General features: G+C 38.6%; 1 protein-coding gene across 6 annotated transcripts in view; it reads right to left on the bottom strand.

The window, feature by feature from the left end:
• The window catches only part of rims1b (regulating synaptic membrane exocytosis 1b), a 99,272-nt gene that overhangs the window by 17,619 nt on the left and 57,923 nt on the right, over positions 1–23,730 (bottom strand). Inside the window, exons 10-27 of one of the 6 annotated variants that reach the window (XM_059329640.1) lie at positions 23,526–23,649; positions 23,015–23,061; positions 22,304–22,419; positions 22,088–22,218; positions 20,904–21,075; positions 20,211–20,364; positions 19,966–20,022; positions 17,089–17,242; positions 15,029–15,145; positions 14,196–14,258; positions 10,863–10,982; positions 9,989–10,078; positions 8,786–8,863; positions 8,242–8,307; positions 4,363–4,476; positions 3,730–3,833; positions 2,149–2,243; positions 1,221–1,381 (exon numbers count right to left, since the gene is read on the bottom strand). In XM_059329640.1, the coding sequence (XP_059185623.1) occupies positions 1,221–1,381; positions 2,149–2,243; positions 3,730–3,833; positions 4,363–4,476; positions 8,242–8,307; positions 8,786–8,863; positions 9,989–10,078; positions 10,863–10,982; positions 14,196–14,258; positions 15,029–15,145; positions 17,089–17,242; positions 19,966–20,022; positions 20,211–20,364; positions 20,904–21,075; positions 22,088–22,218; positions 22,304–22,419; positions 23,015–23,061; positions 23,526–23,649 (1,963 nt within the window). The remainder of the gene's footprint in view (positions 1–1,220; positions 1,382–2,148; positions 2,244–3,729; positions 3,834–4,362; positions 4,477–8,241; positions 8,308–8,785; positions 8,864–9,988; positions 10,079–10,862; positions 10,983–14,195; positions 14,259–15,028; positions 15,146–17,088; positions 17,243–19,965; positions 20,023–20,210; positions 20,365–20,903; positions 21,076–22,087; positions 22,219–22,303; positions 22,420–23,014; positions 23,062–23,525; positions 23,650–23,730) is intronic. The other 5 variants (XM_059329648.1, XM_059329607.1, XM_059329615.1 and 2 more) reach the window with 5 other exon arrangements.

Raw genomic sequence — 23,730 nt, 5'->3', positions numbered from 1 at the left:
TCACAGTGTTTCTTGCGATTTCTCTAAATACTTGAATTCTGGTAGAGACATACTTTGGGCAGGTATCTAATAATACAACTTTTTAGATCACATGCAAAATCAACACGAGTAGTCAAAGTTAGGATCTTTGAAAAAACAAGGAAAAACACTGAAAAACATTGTGTTTATTAAATGTCTTCCATATTAAATATGTTTGTAATGCATGTTTTCTCTTAAATCTGTAGTCCATTGATGACATCATTGGAGTTGTCAAACATTAAATAGAATCCACAAGAGCCACAAATAGACATTATAAACCTGTTTACAGGCTGAGGAGGACTCCTCCTGGCAAGTTAACTAATATTTGTGTGTAAAATCAGTGGAGTGCCCCTTTAACCTTAAACTACCATGGCAAGTACATGATTATTTTGAGTAAGTTTGGATGGATAAAGTTATGGAAACTGAGATGTGTGACAAACCGCAAAATAAGACAGTGAGTCCAACATTTAATCAACCAGATATTCCCTTGTGAAATGTGTCACACTGCTCAAGTGTCCTTGAGCAAGACTATAAATGGTAGCTGACCTCTGACCTCCCTTATGGATGCTGCAAGCAAAACGAGAATAACTTCCCAACAGAGATCGATAATTGTTTATAATTGCTGCCATTTAAAAGTTTTCGTTGTATTCTGCCTTCAACAAACAAAAGAGGATTTAGGGATTCTATTTTGGGCAACCAGAACTGGTTGTACAGTGAGAAGATGGATTGTCTGCTATCATCTGTGAATTCACCATTTGGGATCTATTGATGTTTACCTGGACTCCCTGGTGTCTCCAGCTACAGTGTGTCTCCTTCGCTTCAACTCTGCAGAGAAACGTCTCTTTCCCGCTGCCCTCCTCCTCTCCTCCTCTCCATTCACCCCCCACGAGATCCTCCTGTCCCTCTTCTCCTCCTCTAATGACTTGGATCTGAGTTCAGTTTGTTTGGATTTTCACCAATTTGTGTATATTTGTGTGTGTGTGTGTGAGGAGAGGAGATAGAGCATGCAGAAGGACAGAAAAACATGCAGCAGTGGCATGCAGAAATAAAACAGAAAGACACTCAGTGATTAGCATGCATACAACACAAAACCAATTACCCAACATTTAGGCTTATTAAAAATAATAATCAAAATGTGATGGACTCAAATCCACATCACTCTTCAAAGCTAAACTGAACATAATGAGTTAATGAGGACTGACCTTAGTCGTCCTCCGGGTCGTTCTGATTGGATAGACATGTAGCTGGTGCTACTGAGGCGGGAGGCACTGCTGGCACGGGAGAGGGCCGACGCGTCACTCATGTCACTGTCTGACGATCTGGCTGACATGTTGTCACTGCTACGCCTCCGTTCTGCGTACATCTACGGCCAGAGAGAAATAATGATTATGCTCAAATTGAGGATAGAAATATAGACATACCATGCCACGTTCGAAGTCACTTAAATCTCCTTTCTTCCCCATTCTGATGCTCGCTTTGAACTTCAGATAGATAGATAGATAGATAGATAGATAGATAGATAGATAGATAGATAGATAGATAGATAGATAGATAGATAGATAGATAGATAGATTACTTTATTCATCCCCGAAGGGAAATTCGGTTGTCACAGCAGTCCGGTATTCAAGTAAAATACAATAAAATACAATAGAATAAGATACTGAGGTAGCATAAATAAAAACAACAATAGCAAAAAAACACAGAATAGAATAAAGACACAAGTTAAAAAAAGCAGATCAGTTGGTAGGTTGGCAAGATGATGGTAATGATACTGATGATATGATGGCAACAATGCTATGGTGACTAGACGGTATATATATAATTGTAATAATAGTACAGTATATAGTATAGTATATAATATGTAATAATAAATAAATAGTAACAATATAAAATAATTATAAATAATTAAAATAATTATAACCAATTATAAATAAAATAAATAAAATAATATGATATATAATATATATAATATATAAATATATAATAATAATTCAGCAGGTCGTCTTCACCATGTCTACATGCCTAAATACATTGAGTTGCTGCCCTGTGATTGGCTGATTAGATATTTGAAGAGGAGAACAGGTGAACCTAGTGCAGTGGCCGGTGACTGTATATAATTCATCAACTGACCTCCCGTTTGGTCTTGAGGTCTGTCTCAGGGTCGTGGGAGGCTGAAGGCCGGTAGGAATGTACTATCTGTCGGGCTCGCTCCTCTACTGCAAGGGCTGAAATCAAAGAGATATTAAAAAGAGATTAGGGTTTAAAGAATATGGACAAGGGAAGAGAGAGGTTTAAAAATAAATAAGAAACAGCAAAGTGTTCCCAATGTAAGAGATTCCAGGGAGTATCTTTAAGATGCAGGTTCTGCTTTCTGACACTAGATGGAGCATGGTGTGTACTGATGGCACTCGAGTGCCATCATGATGGATGTAGAAAGGAAGGCTCACAATCAACCTGGGAACAAATATAATTGGTTTATGAGCAGGGTCTGCCAATTTGGCAAAATCAGATGGGGATGTTAAGTTTCCATAAAATGACTATGATTGATACGACTGACTGTAACTAAGATTCTCTGGCAGCTAAGTCACAAGCTAATATTAAATGAGACACATGGAATAACATTATTTTTGATTAAATATCACTATTTTAGCTTACATTTTGTCAGAAGCATTCATCACACATGATTAATTCAACAGCCATTGGTAATTTGAAAGTCCAATGATAATGTATTGGGGCTGTGGGGTTTATAAGGTTAATCCATAATGTAAACAATAATTAGTTGCAAATGTATACAAAATGGTTTAAAATGAGCCCCACCTCACCCAAAAAAGTAAAATTAAAAATATGCTTTTTTACATTGCATGAGTTATAGTTATGCTTGACATTTCTCTGCATTAATTACTTTTACTTTTGATACAAAATAAAGTATATTTTCATCATTAGGAGTTCATACTTTTACTTATGTAACATTTTAAATGCAGGACTTTTACTTGTAATACAGTGAAGTAAATGATCTGAATACTTACACAGAGACTAGAAACAGAATAGAGATTTGATGAACTGATACATTTTTCTTTTTTTTCTAGAGCTCTTTTATTGTCTTAAGTTTTGCATCTCAGGCTGCCCTACTCTAATCCGATTGATGCAGCTTGTTAGGGCTAAACACAACCTGACAGACCCAGAAAGATACAATATGTCATGGCATGCTGTACATATCAGGAGAACTAAATATAATTTCCGTAACTTCTATTGTATTATAGTATTGTGTGCAAACTACCCCATCACCCATGACTAACAGACTCAAACACAGCTTTTATCCAACTGCAATAACCACCCTCAATACTGAAAAAAAAACCGATAATATTGCACTGCATTCACATTGATGGCTCAACACATTTGAGATATGTTCTGTACTGTTGTTGTCTCGACTGTGTGTTCATGCTGTTTGTTTGTCGTTTTTTTTCCTGTGCGACTATGCATCTATGTCTGGGTGTGTTTATGTGTTTGTCTAAACTGGGTATTTTGAATTGTACATATTTTTTTCTTTTTATATTTATATTTTTATAGACTCTTAAATGTTGCACTTACTGGAGAGCACTTTGAATTTCGTTGTACATGTGACAATGACAAATAAAGACCTATTCTATTCCTATTCCTTTATTACAGCCCCCCACTTCTGAAATCAAACCCACATCCCTGAAGACAACATACCTTGCTCTATGCTGCTGCTTTTAGCAGGGAGCTGCGGCAGCTGCCGGCCCCTGCGACCTGATGAGTGAGTCCCCGTTGGAGAAGGAGGGCCATGAGGGTGAGCTCTGACAGACAGGAACATAAAGACACAGGGGACATATAAAAACATATTATCATAACAGTGCTCATTACACATTTAAATGAACTCCTGAAACTGAATCACAAAGACAACTAACTGATGGCCACTATAAAAGGTCAAAGGTCACGTTAGGAGGGGAGTGGATCAGAATCATCAGAAAAGGAGCAAAGGAGTAAAGGAAGTGGCACTGAGTGTGTTTACAGACAGTATGCACAATATTTCAATATTTCTATACACCCCTGTTATTGTATCATAATGTTGGCATGGTACATTTATACAATACACTTGATTGTACCCTGAATTTACACAAACTACAAGTTGAACAGTATAAGATATTTACAGTCAGCTAACGTGGCGCTGTTGTTGTTAAAGTGAAATGTTAGAATTAACCTTAACACCATTTGGCTTTTTCTATGGCATGTGGTTCTTGTGCATAGAGTATAAGCACACTCAATGTGACATAGAGGAATCAGCACACAGGGGGGCAGAGGCTTAGTACTGGCTGTAGCATGCACCTGTCTAGCCGTGGTGAGTTTGGGCAGGACCCGGCCAGGGGAGTCTGGCCAAAGGGCCTCAGCATGCCCCCTCTCCCCCTACTGCCCCTCAGGATAGAGGTGGGCTGGATACGACTGCCATCAGCAAATAAAAGAAATGAAAGTATAAAACCTTATAAATAGAGCAACATAAAAATTGAAAATTATACAAGATATGATGCTTATTTTGGCGCTGGGTGTGTAATGCTATTTGGATTGACCACAGATGGACAGTGTAAGAAAGATGTTTTTTGAATATTTAAGCATGTAAACGTGTTCTAGCAGAAACCTAAAATACACGATGAACCTGAAAATGAGGATACTATGCCCCCTTTAAACGAACAATATAGCAGTAGTATAACACACAAAATAGTACAGCAACATTACGAATCAGTGGCTGCCATGCACTCTACATTCAGTCCACAGTCTAGACAGAAAACCTACTTAAAATCCAAACTTTGATTTGACTCAATTGGCCCACAATCATTCAGCAGATCTGTAGCAGTGGAGCCATTGTAGCTTTCAGCTGAACAGTGATTCAATTTGCGAAGCTTCTCGGAACCTGTTTGCTTTTCCACAGGCTAAAGAGCCACGTCATTATACCAGTGTATACGTCTGTATACGTCTCCGCTTTCCCAGAAACACTAGCACACACATCAAGCATAAAAAAAACAGTGGCGGCTACATTGTCTCTTGATTGCTATTGCTATGGAATCTATGTCTGTGTTGTTAGCTAACGCTAGCCTGATAGGTCTAACTAGCTACCTAGCATAGACTACCAGATATCAGTCACATTGCAGTTACACACATAAAATAAAATTAATGATACACGTTTTAGTTGGCCTTGTTGGTCACAATAATTCTGCCCCCAGGCCGTGACGTAAGTTCATGGTTCGACACCAGCAACGTGCCACTCTGGAACCAGTTTTCCTGGTAGAGAGTTGTTTTTTTGGCTGTCGCAAAGAACTGGTTCGAGATTAGGCCCCGGCCCTGAATCAGCCCTCGAACTGCCTCAGTCAAGAAAGGGTCTATGTACACCTTAAAATTCACCATGGCAGTGTTTTTTTTTTTAATTGTCAATTAAACCGACCATCGGCCCACGGCTGGTGACTGCACCATGTACTGATTCCATTGATCCTGTATTATAAATTGGATTGTTGTTCTAAAAGAAATCAGTCGTCAGAAAGTATTTTTGTTCTTGGACTCGCTACCGATATTATCTATATGTGCACAAGATAAAGCAGCATCTTCATAGTTAAAAAAGTTAAAATATTTATAAGAGGAACCTGGTGCCATCCCAGTGTGTGGGCAGTCATAAATTGAGGATAAGAGTTCACTGGAAGACCAAGAATAGTTTTTTGTATCTTCTTAATAATAATTAATTAATAATTAGTGAACCACTCCACTAAGCTGTGTGTACAACACTGATGAACACTAAGTTAGCTTCAGTTTCTAACAAAGACAACATTGTCATATCATTCAAAACTCTTTAAATCATTGCAATATTTCATCTCTTTTACAATCATCTGTTTAAAATGTGTAGAGTACGGTAGGCGTGAGCTCACACAACCCTGGGGTAATAACAATAGAAGTTGGATGTGCCTGATTAACTTTAACTGCACTGCACTATATTTTTAAGAAAAGAATGGTACCACTAAATCAGATGAGGATTAACCTCCATGTGAATCTCCTTGAATGAACATTGAATTTAATTGTGTTGACTGTAAAATCTAAGCTGTAGTTTTAGGCCTGTCCAAATGCTTTAATATTAGGTGTATAACTGCATCTTCTATACTATGATTATATATAACTGGTAAGAGTAAGTTATTTGGCCAAAAATAATTCCAGCTGTTAACCCCATTTAAACACAAATCAACTGCATAATAATGTGTTAATTAGTGACCTTAGTGCTGTTAACAGAGGTGAGACCAAGCAAATTTTTTTTCCAGGTCAAAAGTACGTCTCAATTTAACATGTTGTAGGTCTTAATCCTTGAATTTTTGAGTCATAAACAAGTCAATAAAGTAACACAGACTACCACAGACTGTATAAAATGTAGATGTAGTCTCTTTGACATCAACCACAGGTTTCTGAAGCGCCAAAATGAAGGTCAAAATGGTCAGTCCCTGTGGCTCCAGCCATCGTCACCTTGGCCAACCTGACTCTCAGCTAATATAGAAAAGGGGTGTTCTGAATCCATCAGCTGGCAACCACTCAAAGCAGCCATGTCTTTAGTTATTCAAAACAGGCTGTAAACTTTTTCTGCTGTAAACTTGGGCATTTACTCACAAACACTTTCGGAACCAGCATCAACTTGGTAGTTGAGAAACTGCAACTATTTGCACTTGTGCATTGGCTTCACTTTTCAGCCCTGCAGGTTGTCACTTGGTTCAAACAAAGTGGATCTGGGGATGGGGAAGTCTTGCTGGGAATGAATTGATTTAATTTAATTTTATTATTTAGAAAATTGCTTGATTGAAAATTAAAATATTTTTGAATCACAGACTTTTTCCTCTTTAGGCGTTTGGGGAAGGTATCAAGTATTTTCAAGTCAAAAGGCTCAAGTCCAAGTGAAGACACGAGTCATTGGTGATAAAGTTGATTTGGAAGTCGTTTTTTGATTTTGTAAAATCTAAAGTTGTCAGCTGTTTCTTGTCATCGTGCTAAATTAAACAAACAATAGGCTGAAGTATTCAGAGTGAATGTAGCTTAATTGCAATCTTGTTAACCCCCAACACATCATTCAAGCACCTATAGACCTGTTTCTTATGAAACACTACCTCATGGTGAGGTTTTTGATTTTCTGCTAGAATTCAAGGCTATGTAGTAAACAGGCTGTAAAAATAAAATCAATAGTCCAGCATTGACAGTAACAGAAAACAGATATCCTTCCAGAGAGCAGAAAAGAACAGTAAGGAGCGACAGTAATGAGAAGGGATTACATACAATAGTGTTCAAAATAATAGCAGTCCAATGTGACTAACCAGATTAAGCCAGGTTTTTAGTATATTTTTTATTGCTACATGGCAAACAAGGTAGCAGTAGGTGCAGTAGATTCTCAGAAAACTAACAAGAGCCAGCATTCATGATATGCAGCTCTTAAGGCTGTGCAATTGGGCAATTAGTTGAAAGGGGTGTGTTCAAAAATATAGCAGTGTGGCATTCAATCAGTGAGGTCATCAATTTTGTGAAAAAACAGGTGTGAATCAGGTGGCCTCTATTTAAGGATGAAGCCAGCACTTGAACATGCATTTCTCTTTGAATGCCTGAGGAAAATGGGTTGTTCAAGACATTGTTCAGAAGAACAGCGTACTTTGATTAAAAAGTTGATTGGAGAGGGGAAAAGTTATAAAGAGGTGCAAACAATTGTAGGCATATGTCAGAATACTTGAAGAGGTCATGTTGCCTTATGCTGAAGAGGACATGCCCTTGAAATGGGCGTTTCAACAAGACAATGACCCCAAACACTCTAGTAAACAAGCAAAATCTTTGTTCCAAACCAACAACATTGATGTTATGGAGTGGCCAGCCCAATCCCAGAACCTTAATTCAATTGAGAACTTGTGGGGTGACATCAAAAATGCAGTTTCTGAAGCAAAACCAAGAAATGTAAATTAATTTTGGAATGTTGATAGAGAACAGCCTTAAGAGTGTGCATATCACAAATGCTGGGTCTTGTTGGTTTTCTGAGAATCTACTGCACCTACTGGTACCTTGTTTGCCATGTAGCAATAAAAAATATACTAAAAACCTGGATTAATCTGGTTAGTCACATTGGACTGCTATTATTTTGAACACTACTGTAAGTGGAGTGAGTGAATGAATGAATGAATAAATGCATGAATGAATGAATGATCTTACCTGTCCCCCTCCAGGCTTTTTTTGCTGCCCCTGTGACAGTTTGGACTTGATGAATTGCTACACTGCCTGTTTCGTCAAACAGCGACAACAGAGAGGAAGAAAAACAAACACGATATGGAGAGTGATGACCCACAGAATGGCAAAACTGAATATTGACTGATGTGTTGGATATATTGTAAAAGGCTCAAGCTGAGACTTTGTGGTTTGGTTTTTGTGGTTTGTAAAAGCAATATAACCGAGAATTGAACACTGTAAACTTTTTTTTCGCATCAGCAGCAATGTAACAGAAAAGAAAACACTTTCAAGCCAGAGAAGTGGGGAAATTCAGAACAGGCGCTCAGCAGAAAGAGCAGGTGCAGGGATTACACAGCCTTAGACCACAAATATTTACAAGGAGAGGAAGAAACACAAGATGTGTGCAATGCTATCATTTCAGAATGAGCTTGAGGCTACAGGAGAGGCTTGAAAGGGACAAGCAGGCAAGCAGAGCTGCAGCGTAGTGTTTAAAGAGTTGGGGACAGCAGGAGGAGCAGGTCTGGTGTACCTGTCTTCCTCAGGGCCCACATGCTCTACTAAGATCCTGGGGCTTGGGGGAGTCTTGCAGGGCAAAGAGTTGGAGAACCTAGAGGGGCGGAAGGGTGGGAGGAGGACCATCCCAAGGTGGGAACACCGGGAGAGGATGTTAGTGAGTTACGGGACAGTCAAGGCTTTAAAACTGTGAATTCTCTTTAAATGTTATATCATAATATCGGTAAAAAGATTCAGCTTGACTGGACTTATTATATATAATGTTGTTTATGAATTGATTTAAGGAATAGTTTGACATTTTGGGATATACAGTTGCTTTTTTTTTTTTAGAGTCAGATGATTGGCCTATGATAGCTTAATAGGCAGGAATGCTGAGCTTAGCTTAGAAACAGACCTGGTTCTGTCTGTAGGTAACAATATCTGGCCAAATAGCAAAAATCATAATCACAAAAATTTTGGTCATTTTTTTAATTGTGATTATTAAACTCACTGAATTTGTTAATTGAAAGAAAAAGCTTTGGATTTTTTTTACTTTAAATATAACTCGACTGAAAAACTTAAATGTAAAAAAATGGATGAAAAAATATGTTTATTTAAATAAATGTAAAAAATAATACACAAAAATACATTAGATCAAAACAAGAATAACTATGTTGTACACAACCTATTGAATATTCCTCAACATAAATTAATTATATTTTACGCCAATTTAAAAAAAAAAAACAACAAACTACTGAAAACTGAGGTGTAAAAACAAGCATTTGGTTTTGTTACATCCAGACAGAGCCGTGCTAGCTGCTTCCCTCTGTTGCCAGTTTTTGTGCTAAGCTAAGCTAACCAGCTGTAGGCTGCAGCCTGGTCTGTCATTATCTATACTGCCTCTGCTAAGTATTCTGTGCAGAACATGACTGAAATGAAGCTTATTTTTTTAAATCCAAATTCAAACAATAGGTCAATGTTTTTCTGTGATTGTGAGCGATGGCAAATTCATTCATGTATGAAAGGGACACATGACATGAACTGAAGACATGCAGCATCTTAAACCCAAAATGTTGGATGATTCAATCATGCAGTCCAGAAAAACTGATTGGAAATCTGTCACTGAAGATGATTTCTGTAGAGGGCATTATCACTATTTCTGTATTCATCTTTAAAATAGAATATCAGAATGCTGTGGAAGTAAATTAACTTTGCATGTATGTTCATGTTCTTTTTATACCTGTCTCTGTCGGGGGAGTGAAAGTTGGTGTCTGGTCTCAGACAAGTGGTGCTGGCACTCCTCACTCTGTCCAACGGCGGCTGCAGGTCGCTGCACCGCCACAACATGGCAGCAGAGAGAGAGAGAGAGAGAGAGAGAGGGAGAGACAGAGAGAGAGAGAGAGAGAGAGAGACAGAGAGAGAGAGAGAGAGAGAGAGAAGAATAGAAATGGAGACAAGATGTACAAGGACAGAGGATACGAGCAGAGGTGTCAGGAAGAAGAGATTGTGAATAATGTGAGAGAACAAAAGGGTGATGAGTAGGAGGGAGACAAAACAGAATAGAGAGGAAGTGAGAAAGAGGAGGATAATGTGAAGTTCAGAGAAAGAAAGGAGATGAGAGGAGGGAGAGAGAATAAGGAAGGCCATCAGACAGTGCAGTAACATGTAATGGCTCTGATGCTGTATCTCCATTTATCATAGTCAGTCATTCCTCGCGGCCATACACTGTGAGACCACTCAAATGGAAGGTTGGTGAGTTGCCATGGGAACCAGGTCTAAGTGGGAGAAGGGACTGCTTGTGAGTGTGTGAGGGGGTGAATGAGTGAGGAGGAGAGACGTTTACTCTGCGCTGCATACGCTCACAGCTGTATGTTTGTCACGTCATGCTGCGCCGTGACAACGCTTACTTTCAACAGATGGTTGGCTCCGTGTCATCGCATGACATTGCACATAATGTTTTCAGGCCAAAAGCCTCACATGGATGGCAACAAGGGCTTAGGAGTTTGTTTAATGCTCTGCCAGGACATGCTTAAGCCTCTGTATGCAAAGGGAGAAAGAAAAGGTTTTGGGTGGAGGGAGGGACGAGATGGTGAGTGGAGTGGGCGTGTTCTTACCTAACCGTGACCTCATCTGTAAACCTGAGCACACGGTGTGTAAGGATGCTACGAGGCATAGTGCTGCCCCCTTCCTGCCTGTGGTGCAGCTTGCTCTTTAGGCATGCGGGGAGGGTGGAGCTGTAATGCCAGAGCCCCGCCCACGAGAGGTGGGGGAAGACCCGTTTGCAAAGGAAGGCAAAGGAAAACAAAAATGACACATGCAACTGACAGAAATAAGCAAATAAGTCAAGGAAAAACACAAGCATGAAACTATCTTGCAATTGATGAGGAGAGACAAAGGAGCAACATTATTACAAATAAAAAATATGGTTTCTCCAGGTTCACAGTTGGAGCTTAGTAAAAAGGGAGTATTCTAAAAAAAAACTAAGTAAGATTGGATAGCCTAAGATTAGAAATGTGCCTGCTGGTGATCCCACCACACACAGCAAATCACCAAACAGGCACATGACATAAAGTGAATCCTCCTGTCTGTGACCTCACAGTGAGGAATTCATTATGTAAGAGTGTAGACATACAGTAGTTCCTCCTGCCCTCCCTGTGGATTGACCCCCACACACATATATGTGGGGATTAAATGTAATGCCGATTATATAAGACAATCTACAGATCTAAAGCCGCAGAGGCGGCACGTGGCGAGGAAACCAAGCTATAGTAGATCTGTAAAATGTATAAGAGTGCAATGAAAAGGATTAGAGCAGAACAGAGAGAAATTGAGGAAATTGCTTCTACAGGAGGTCTGATATTATATCACATGACCAGGAATGAGGCATTAGAGTAAATATTACTGATGTTTATGTGTTTTTATTATGAGTTCAGAGGCGAGAGAGAGAGAGAGATAGTGAGAGTATGCAACATATCAATATGCACTAATATGCCAGTATCAACATCTAGCAAGTAGGACAATACTGGTGGGTTGCATGTTTTAACCCATTAAAGGGATAGTTTGGATTTTTTTTAAGTGGGGTTGTATGAGGTACTTATTCATAGTCATTGTATTACCTACACTGTAAAAAACAAAAAAAACAAAACATAAAAAAACAAATTTAAAAAACAGTCCGAGTCTGGCACGCAAAAGTTATATATATAACTCTTAATTGTTGTTTTTTAACTTTAATATGACTAACTGTTTGGCAACAGAAAGTCGCCTTCTGATATATGATGTGTATTTTTTGTATTTTTTACACATAATTCACTGTATTTTAACATTCAAGACCATTAAACAATTGAATAATCCTGCAAAAGAATTAGAGAAAAGAATTATGTCCCATTATATTAACTTACAGATTTCAACTTCCATGTTATGAGTAATATTTGTCATAAAAGTAATTTACTGTTTACTGTTTATGGCATTTGCACTTAATGTAGAAAATCTCAGTAAAATAATACAGTATATTTCTGTAAAATATTGCTCATACTATGGCTATCATACAACCCCACTTCAAAAAAATCCAAACTATCCTTTTAACTGCAATTCACATATTCTTTACATTATGCTGACCATTTCCAAACTTGATTTTCTGTTCAGTCATTATAACGGGTACTCTGTCAACTTAGCACTGCATTTACATAAAATTCATAAGAAACGTATTAAAAAAAATATATACATATATATGTATATATATATATATATATATATATATATATATGTATATAATAGGCTAATAAAAAGGTAAATAATAATGATAATAATAATGCATTCTCCTTCTTTTGCTCTCCACACACTGTATACCTGCATTTATCCACTCAAGCCCGATTGGTCAATACAACTCAGACTATAAACTGATTACAACCAACACTAGATTCTAAAATCTTGCCTCTAGTCAGAATTCTGGCTGGTAGAATAGATAGCTGGCAGGGTCATGAAACTACATCGATGTACGCTGGCCTGTACAACGTACCGGCTGCAGTGCATAGTAATATTACTATGTGCTGTCATTGTATTTATTGGCTTTTTTTCAAGAAACAAGCTAGTGCCAAGTCAAGTTAGTTTCTGATATGCATGAGGATCATTGTTTTGTGATGGAATGGGTGACCTTTTAAAAACACCTTGTAGTTTTGTAACTGTGAACTACCTATTCTACAGTCGGAACTGGCTAGAACTCGATACCGGAATAAGCTAGCAAGTCAACTAATAGCTTTGTATCCACTATTCTACTGGCAAGAATTTCATACAACTTCCAATCCAAAATCCCAAACTATTCCTTTAATGGAATCCATCTTAATTTTGCTCCAAATATTTTAATCTTGACCAAATAGGCCAACAAACTCACTGACTAACCTGACTAGCAAGAAACTTGTCTATTCAAATCTACGTCTGCGTAATGTCTAATCTAAGGTCTGCCATCTTGACTGCTCCACTGACTGCAGCTCAAGTTCGCAACTGCTAACTTAAAGGAAGGAAGCCAGTCTTAAAACCTCTAGTATTCCATGTAAAATGGTCATAAGTAAAGCATATGTTTGTAATTGAACTGTTGAAATTGAATTGTAATTTGTACATCATGAAGTGACACCAGTATGGTCCTTCAAGGGATTGCATAATACAGAGGGGAAAAAAGCAACACATAGCATTTAGCTAGCTTAAGTGGCACAATGACGAAGATACTTGGCACAAACTCCGACCAAAGCAAGCACAAGCAGCACAGTGGTCTGGGAGACATATGGGCATTTAGTGCATTGAGAGAACACTGCTGCAACTAAATGCCCCACCAACTCCACAAATGAGTCTGGGAAAGCTGGACAGGCATGGAGAAGGGACTGCCTTTCACACTAAATGCTTACCTGTAAATGTCTTTATGGATACCGTTTACTAACAGGGGCATTTTTGGGGGGAGTGTGTTGCTGTATCTACCTATGCCCCTGGTTGTAAGAATGGAGTTCATGCACCGTAAAGCAAGGCAAGAAAAGAAAGTGGAAAAAAATATATACATCTGCTGTGAGTAAACACATCAAATGCAAGAAGCGAAAGAAATTAATCAAAAGAGCTTTGCCTTCTTTGAGGTCAGCCGCTGAGCAGGTCTCTAATCCCCTCACACAGTGATCAGTATGTGCTGTGTGTGTGTTTTTATGAGACAGTCGTGGTGATAGACAGTCGTCAGACATGAATTTATGAGTGTGCTATTATTACTTTTGTGTTCATGCGGTTGCTAAAAAGCAGACATACAGTATCAACAGTCCATGTACGTTGACCATTGAAAATGTCAACAGTAAATGTGTTAAGATGGAGTTGTTAAAAGTATAGTGAGGATGGAAATGATGATACAATGGCCTGTTTTATTCAAATAAAGCTGAATGGTGGTTGTTTTTTTTTTGTTTTTTTAACTTTTTTTTTACCTGTTTGTGTGCAGGCACTCGGCACTCCCGCCCCGGATAGACCTGTGCATCTCCAGGACCTCACTGTCATTGCCATGACGATGGGTGAACAAATGAGAAACAACCCCAGAAAAACACAACAGAAGAGGATGGCAACTCAGACAGGCAAAGTGAATTTATGAATGAGAGAAACCAGGAAATCATAGTTCTAAGATTTCAATTAAGTCCATTGCAATGACTACTTTCACACTGTTAGTAGTATTAGTAGAAATTAGTTTGGCAATATCACATACACACATTAAAGGGATAGTTATGAATTTTGGACATTAAGTTGTATGATATACTTGTCAGTAGTGTAGTGGATGCAAAGCTATGAGCTGACCTGCTGAGCTCCGGTGTCTGAGTTCTGGCCGGTTACAATCGTAGAATAGATAGTTACAAAATAGAAACAAAATAGTGCCATGTGAAGTTGGTTTCTGAAATGCAAGAGGACCATTGTTTTGTAGTGGAATGGGTGAACCGGCCACATCTCCGACACCGGGGCTCGGAAAGTAAGCAGATAGCTTTGCATCCACTACACTACTGGCAAGTATTTCATACAACTTAATGTCCAAAATCCTGTACTATCCTTTTAATTACGAAAACAGGATCCAACCTTTATATAATATAAGTCAATATTAACATAATGGGCTTCATAAGTACATTTTGGGATGTACATGGTAAAGACCAGAGCTGCTGTCAAATCATTGCTAAGTCACCAATTAGGAGCACTGAACCAATGTGTGGCCTTATCTTGTTTTTTTAACAGTAGAAAAATCAACTAAAACACACTAAACCCCACCCCAACAGGTTACCTGTCCTCAGAGTACTCGTAGTCCGAGTCCCCGGAGCGTTGGTGCTCTAAGTGGGAGTCGTGGTAGCGGTAGGGGGAGTGGGAGTGGTGCCGGTTCTGGTGGATCTCATCTAGACTCCTGATGAAATCAGAAAAAAAACCCCATTAATTCACTTTTTTTTATTTAGGTATGATATGAGTCTTGGTTGATAGTTAATAAATCGATGATCCAATATTTGCACCATTACTTTTGCTCTGATCTTACACAATATGGATGAATACAAATCAAATGTTATTCAGCAAAATAAGGAGCAATGCAGATGCCCTGGTGTGTCTGGATTCTGGTTCATTACTATAATACTTAATAACTTAAACAAGGATAAAAACACAGTCAGTGTGACAACATTAATAGAATTACAGACGTGATTTATGTGATCATTCTTTGGTATTCTTCTGTAACAGAGAGCTGTTTATTATTCCACAAACTCAACACTTCCTGCACAGGTACTTTATATTTAATCACCCAGTAGCTTTCCAGGCTTTTAATTTGAAACATAAATATACATGTTTGAGTTTCATTGATTAAAAAAATAAAAAGGAGGAGCGAGTATAATTAATCATTACAGCATTTTTTTAAGTAGAGTAGAATTATGGAAATGTACATTGTACGTTATTGACAATGTGAGCCATTGTAGTTCAGGCAGACATCAGTCGATCCTTGATTTTTTTTGCCTGGTTTTTAATCATGACCGTGTTGGCCACGTCCCAATATAACAATTGACATTAGGATTAAACCATCCTTAAAAAGCTGAACTGCTGAGCAAGTGATTGCAATGACACAACAAAATGTGATAGTAGCACACAATTTCTACGCTTTTTTTTTCTTTAAAAGTAAAAGGTTTAAAGGTAAAAGTGTCTTGTTCCGCATTCACATGTACTGAAAGCAACAACATCTCCAAAATACACAATGGGGAGCTGTTGTTTTTTTTTCATTAGCCAAAATTAGTATCACAATTAATATCACAATTAACATGAATTACTGATGCAAGCACTATATTATCTGTGACCTTAACTAAAGTCACTTCTAGCTTCAAAAAACCAAGATGGTGACAACCAAAATGCCAAACTTGGTATCAATATGGTAGTCCACAAACCAATGGGTGACAGCCCAGTAGCTAAGACCACTTCTTTTATACAGTATTTACAGCTTTTATTATCAAAGATGTATCCTATCTCATATGTTGAAGTTAAATGGATTGTTAATATTCCAAAATATCAGCCATGCTGGCTTTAACACATTTGGCTTCCTCTGGCTGTCAGTAGAGTTGAGAATATTTGTGATGCCAAAAGCCACAAACAGAGATGTGTATTAGCTGGTAGTGATTTAGCAATAAATTAGTGAGATTAAAGCTTTAATAAATACATGTTAACAAGCTGCATCCATTCTCTGTCAGGGGGACTCTGTAACACTCAGTGACTGAAGCTGTTGTAGACCACACAATAATCTGATTATGAAGCTAAAATGTCAGATGTTAGGACATGTAATCTGGTATGTATAATTAAGACTCTACAGGGATATTTTCTTCTACATGACACAGAGATCATTAAAAGTCATGAATTACCTGACTACCCAACTGACTTTAAGATACTGGCGGATGCTGTAATATTGTCATCACAGACAACACACAATTGATCAATTGTTGCTTTCTGTCCCTTATGCTCGTACGGAGTTGGGTAAGAGGGCATTTGTTTACTCTGCACCTTATGCATGGAATATGCGCCAGAAAGAATGGAAATTAACTGAATTTGTTTCTTTGAGCACTTTTAAATCCAAACTAAGAGTTATTGAGGCCAATTCCATAACATGCACTTGTTTCTCATGACGTGTTTAAGGTCTGTATGTTATGTAAATATGTAACTGTATTCTGTGTTTGCTGCCTCTTGGCCGGGGCTCCATTGAAAAAGAGGTTCTTAATCTCAATGGGATATTCCCTGGTTAAATAAAGGTTAAATAAATAAAAAACACACTCCAAGTGTCAAGAAGTGTCACTTCACCAGCTCATTCTGGCAGGTGTTGATTACCTTTGCATGGGCACGTGTGCGGGCCGTGACCGAGCCCTGCAGGAGTCCTCTCTGTGAGGAGACACTGAACGGGACCGGTGTTGGGCGGCCCGCTGCTGCTCAGGCACTGCCAACGTACTGCCTCGCTCTCGCTCCCTGGAGTTACGCTCTGCACCTACACACACACACACACACACACACACACATTCATACAAACATGTTTGTCAATTCATGGATACACACAGAAACACACACACACGTGCACACAGGCATTAGTTGTGTGTCTTTTGATAAGGATGCACAAGTCGTCAGCGTTTGTGCTACTGACTACCACTACAGATGCCATTCTCTTCCAGAGTGTAGAACATCACATCAGGATGTTTTACAGGCAAATGACCAGCTAGCTAACAGGTTAGCTAGTCATGTGAGCTAGTCTGAGTGGCGTACTGTTTCTGCAATGTCTCTGTCAGACCTGAGATCAGTGTGATTTGAATCTCTCAGTTCCTGTTTTGACCTGCATGGAGTGCCAGATGAGATGAGTGTTGAGACTTTTAACCCCTCACAGATCCCTAAAAAAAGATGTGTAACATTACAAGTGCTTGAGATTAATATTTACAGTAGGGCTGAGCAATATGTTATTTTTTGATCATCATTGGGATTTCAACTTGCACAAAAACGCATTGTGGGAAAAACTACAATACTACACATAAGGATTTTTTTTCATTGAGGGAGAGTACTGGTAAAACCTGCACTTTATAATGTGATTATCATTTTTTATTGGTGCCTTTCAGTTCAGTGTTATTTGTTCAATCAAAGAATATTGAAAATAATTTAATTATGCTAACAATTGCATTTTAGTCGTATACTGAAAGCAGCAGAAAAGCAGGACTGAGTACATTTAACATTTGTTTATTTATTGAAAGGAATTGCATATTTAAATGAAACTCAGTTTAAATGAAACCCCCTTTGGATTCTGGATCAATTGTGGATGAATTGAGCAATAATTGCATAGCCTGTTCCGTTCTACAACACCAACAAAGAAGGGCTTTGATTTTTCCACACCTCTGACTGGATTCTTCTCCATAGCAACAACAATGTGGGTGAGGTATTGTAGAATCTAAAGCCATTGGCCATGGCATGTCAGAAGCGAAAATTATATTAAAGTGATTGCCAGATCATAAACCTGCTGTATTATATTGTTATTATATCATTACATATGTGTGAAAAGCAGTGTATTTATCTGTTTAAAGGACCAAATGTATCGTCTGAAAGAATATTCTGTATATTTTAATGTACAGACACAAATGTGTCAGGAAAATGCATAAACATGCATTGTTAGTGTACAGGATTAAAGTTCAGAGTTTAGTATTTGCATTATAATAAATATAGGAATAGTGACATTCAAATTAGGGATGTTCCTGATGACGAACTTCCCTGACGTGATGAGAAAACATTATATATGTATTAGCCAGAGCCAAGAGCCATTTAAAAATAATAATCACTTTTTTTTTATAAACAAATTGTATTTTAAATGCAGCTGAAAGGTCTGTGGTTACACAATCTGAAGAGATGTGTTTTGTTGTACAACATAAAATAATTTAATAAATACCCATAAATTTCAGTTTGCTAACAAGCGGCTGAATGAGACTACAGTGGTTGTTGGGTCAGAAAACTTCTCACTTGATTTGTTTACCTCAGAATTTTTTTTAGGACAACAGTATAGTCTCAATCGCTAGTAAAAAATCTTCTTCAGGACAATTTGATGTTAATAGTTCTAATTAGAGGCCCATTTAGAAGAAAATAGAAGATAAAGAATCGTATGATTTGGGGATTGACAGGTCACTAACAAGGTGAGCCGTCATCAGGAGAGAAACAGAACAATGCGTATCCACGGCAACGTGTCAATAAAGTTATATATAACGTTTTATAGATATAAAAAGGACGTTTAGCGGTTTGGTCTCATAACTTTGACACTTTCACTGTATTTTCACTTAATGACAGTTTATTTAGTTTGCTCTCTATTAGCCCGCTTCGTTATTATGCAAGCATATAGCATACATGCTAGCCAGCTGGCTAGCTAGTGAGCTAGTATCAGTGTGTTGCTGACCAATCCAGTCACATAGGAGAGAACCAGACTGACTGCTGAACCTAACTGCTTTGTATTTCTGGAGCCAACTAGTGAAGGTAACATTGTTAAGCGACTACATAGTCAACTGTCCGTGCACCTCCCAAATTCAAATAAGTTGAGGATTGTGCAGCTGTCTCTTACACTCATTTACCTTCCTCGTGTGACAAACCATCTGGCAAAATCAGCCATGAATATTCAACACAGATATGAATATTTAAACCAGGTCCACATTTACCTGACAGGAAATGAAGGCACAGCAGAAACAGTGGAAGGATTCAGCCTCTACTGTACATGTTCAGTGTTGTTACAGTGAAGTCCAAGCAGGACTAGAAGCATGCAGGAGGATGGCTGGAAACTCAGTGGAATGGTAGTGAAAAACAGTAGCTCTACAGTCTAACATGCACTCGGTGTTTCAGTGTCTCTACGGCCCAGCAGAAGAGGAGAAACTGTTCACTGCAGCCTCAGTACAGTACACTGCTAAACTGCAGCACTACAGTATATAGGCTGTACACTACAACACTGTGATTCAGAATCTGCAGTCCAGTAGTAATATGATGAATTGCAAAAGTGTTGCCTTTCGCTGATACAGCAAAGATTAATTACTTTAATTTGGGTGCAATTTGTTCTAAAACATACAGCAGAGCCAAAAGGAGGCTGGAAGGTTTGAGTAACAGATGGAGCAAGGATGCAAAGAAGACGCTCTCTCACCCAGTGCTGGTCGCCTACAGGCTAATACAAGGAAATGCTCAGGAACCATGACCCCCACCCACCTTTAGTCACTACCATCAAACCATCATCAAACTCTGTATCAATGATGCGATGAGACCCTGTACACACATACACACACATACAGGACAGGGTAAAGTTTAGAGGTTGACAAAAGAGAAAGCTCAGTAAAGGAAAGGTTAACAACCACCCACTCAGACACACTGTAGGTTCACATAACAGGGATTAAATCTGAAACACATATTTATATACACACATTTATATACACACTGTATATAGGAGGACATACTCTGTAGTTTCTTGCTTGGGCTGTCTCCATGGACGTGTCTGCGCGGGAGGTATGGGGAGGGCTGGGGCAGAGGTATAGAGGACATGTCATGTGTTTGGAGTTTATACCAATGAGGAATGTCGTCCAGCAGGGCCGTCTCCAACTCTATGAGGATCTGAGAGAGGAGAAGGAAAGGTTGGAAGAGGCAGATGAGTGAGTAAAAGTGAAATAGTCAGCACTAAGGACACATTTTGTGTCTTTGGAACCACTTTAATCAGGGATATTTCATGCAGGAACTCCTAACCTTTTTGGCTTGTTGCTGCTTAATAAATCAGTTATATAGGTTTTAACATTCAGATCCCCATCAGAAGTCACATATCACCGACAGGGTCAAATAAGTGGTGATTTTCCCCTTTTTTGAGTATTTAACTAGAATAATTGTGAAAGCCAGTATTTCAGAAGTTGGTCACCATGACATCATTCATGGGTAACACTGCTCTTTACTTTCAACCATCATGCAAATTAGTGGCACAAAGCTTCAGTAAAGCGCTGGCAAAGCAGATTATGATACAAATTATTGCGTATGTGTAACATTACAGTATACAGTATATTCCAATCCAGAAAATCAAACACATGACAGCAGTTTAAAGTAATAAGAGCTCCACCTGCAAATTGCAGCATTAAAATAGCAGATGGATATAATGTGAGTCCTACCTCTCCAAGGAATTCACTCTCCTCCTCCTGGACTCTGGGCTGGTCCCACACTGTGATCTCCAGCATGCGTTCTCTGAAGTCCCGCCGGTGAACATGATAGTATGAAAAGGTCTGGTTCCACTTGGGTTCAGCACTCTTCTTCACTGTTTTAGTCCGCCGTTTACTCTTATCGCTAGAACAAAAGCATGAACACACAGAGTTTAGATTACAAGAGGAAACCATATGTCTGAACCAGTAGTTCTCAACCTTTTTGAGTCACGACCCCCAATTTAACATGCATGTTGTCCGTGACCCCCGCTCACTGAACAGAATCTCACAGTTCAGATCAGACAAACTCAGTTGATACGACGAATTTTGCACAAATAATGAAGCAGACAACAACTAAAACATCTCTCTGACCAAAATGACTAAAAAATTAAACAAAAAAGGACTCAAATTGAACAACAAAATGACAATGAATGACCACAAAAAGACACAAATTGACCAAGAAAGACACAAAATGACCAAAAAAGACACGAAATGACCAAAAAAAGACACAAAATGACTAAAAAAAAGACATAAAATGACCAAAAAAGGAAACAAAATGACACAAATTGACCACAAAATTATCAAAAAAAGACAAAATGACCAATAAAAAAACAAAATGACCAAAAAAAGACACAAAAAGACCAAAAATAACACAAAATGACCAAAAAGACTTAAACACATTAACACATGAACACTTTTACACAGTGGAGACAGAGCTGACTTCCAAAATGATTTGGCGACCCCCAGAAATCATCTCTCGACTCCAATTGGGGTCGGGACCCCAAGGTTGAGAATAGCTGGTCTGAACCAACCTTGTCTCCTAAAAGTTACATTCCCATACAACAGATCTGCACTCTCAGTTACATTTACATGTAACATATTTCCTCAATGATTGTAGTCACAGTGTGCATTGAAACAAAGATACATGAAAGAGCTGACATGAAAGAAGAAGTTGCCATTATGCAATTATAAGTTGGGCAACTTATAATTGTTCTTTCATGTCAGCTCTTCTTGGCCGGCAAAGCGGAAACAGCTGATCAGTCATGAGTTAAATGTTCACTCCGTCAGAACTTGTTCGCAGAAAGACAGAAGCCAACTCAAGCGAGTGTAAAAACTTTCGTTGATGGAAACATGGCTCATAATAACAATGACCTAACCTCCTATCAGGCAGGAAGTACATCTTGACATAAGGGTTCCGAGGTCGTCCGTCTGGTCGGGGTGGCAGGTCTATGGCTTGAAGGACGTTGACGATCAACTGATGGCCCACTTTGTCGTACAACAGCTTCACCTGTAAAAATATGTGAGACCGTTAGCTTGTACCCATGTTTCTATCTAATGACATGAACCAGATACCTCCTCTTCTATATACTCACAGAGAGCTGTCCAGGCAGTACCAGAGGAAGGTCTCGAAGGGTCCCGGGGCTGGTAGGGGACATCACTGATATAGAGGGACGGTCCATCTTTTGCGACTCAAATGAACTGGAGCCCGCTGTTATAGAGAACAACAGTTTTGAAGCCTGGCTCACTGAGCTCTCAAATACTTTATATATGGAAAAAATTCGATTTGAGTTATCAGGAAAATCAGACAGATTCCATCAGATATGGCAGCCATTTTTTCTTGATCACATCACACAGCAGAGAGGACCCTCATGACACCTTGATATCCTGATTATGTTTGAACATTTATTTGTCTATAATTTATATAAATAAGTGTAATTTTATACAGTCACGGATGGCCATAGAAATTGTTGTTATACTGTAGAGTGCAGCTTTCACCTTTTTTCTTTTTACTTCCGTCTGTTTTTTTTTTGTTGTTTTTTTTCCCTAACCTGCTTTGGGGGTGGGGGGTGAGAAGGAGGGGGTAATTGTTTGGGTTGTTATGTACCTGGATGTTTTGAAAATGAATAAATAAAGTACTTGAGAGAGAGAACAACAGGTGTTGTTTAAATTCATGTTAAAAAAGGCCTAATCAGTGCAAACTTAGAAATTTAAAAAGTGTATTTCTCTCAAGAATATACTTACATGAGCAGTAAACAACAGTAATAACATATAAAACCAATATAGCTGCACATATGAACACTTACTAGATTCTAGAGGAGGGTGGGATGACTCTGGGATTCTTGGGATGTCCCTGTAAAAAGTGAAAGACAGTCAGTGAATTCTCCAACTTTACATGAAGAGAATATACATCAAGATACTTACAATGTAAAGACACAATCAAGACTTTATTGTACATTCATTTTGAGGAAATGAATGAGTAGAAGACTCAATCAACAGTTACACGATAGAAGAAGACTGAGCAGTCAATTACACATTGACATGTTAAACATGTTGGGTAGTTGAGGAGAAATGGAGAGCTGGAAAAGGGATTTATCTCTTGGATGTCAGGATGTCGGGGAAGGCTTGAGGGGAAGGGGCTCCATCCATTAAACTACTTACTGATATGCTCTATACACTTTTCTCAAGAAGTTTTTGGACATAATTCGGTTGATAGAGCTTTGAGATAAAGGAAGGAGACATATCAAAAGTGTCTGTGAATGACATCACTCAAGTATTTTAATGAAAATGTTTACATATTGATGATGCTAATCTTACCCTATGGGTCTTGAAACAACTATTTCCACTTGAGGTTCAGCCTTGGATTCAAGGATAATGTTGTACACTTCTTTCTTGGTTGCTCCCGGCAATGACTTCCCATTCCACTGCAGCACCTCGTCACCTGGAACCAAGATGGCAGACATACACATTAATGATTCAGCCTGAGGCTCATTTTGCATTACGATTGATTAGAAAACGCCAG

Source organism: Centropristis striata, chromosome 1 (assembly GCF_030273125.1).
Source record: "Centropristis striata isolate RG_2023a ecotype Rhode Island chromosome 1, C.striata_1.0, whole genome shotgun sequence".
Classification (NCBI taxonomy): domain Eukaryota; kingdom Metazoa; phylum Chordata; class Actinopteri; order Perciformes; family Serranidae; genus Centropristis; species Centropristis striata.
This window is presented reverse-complemented; position numbering and strand designations above follow the sequence as displayed.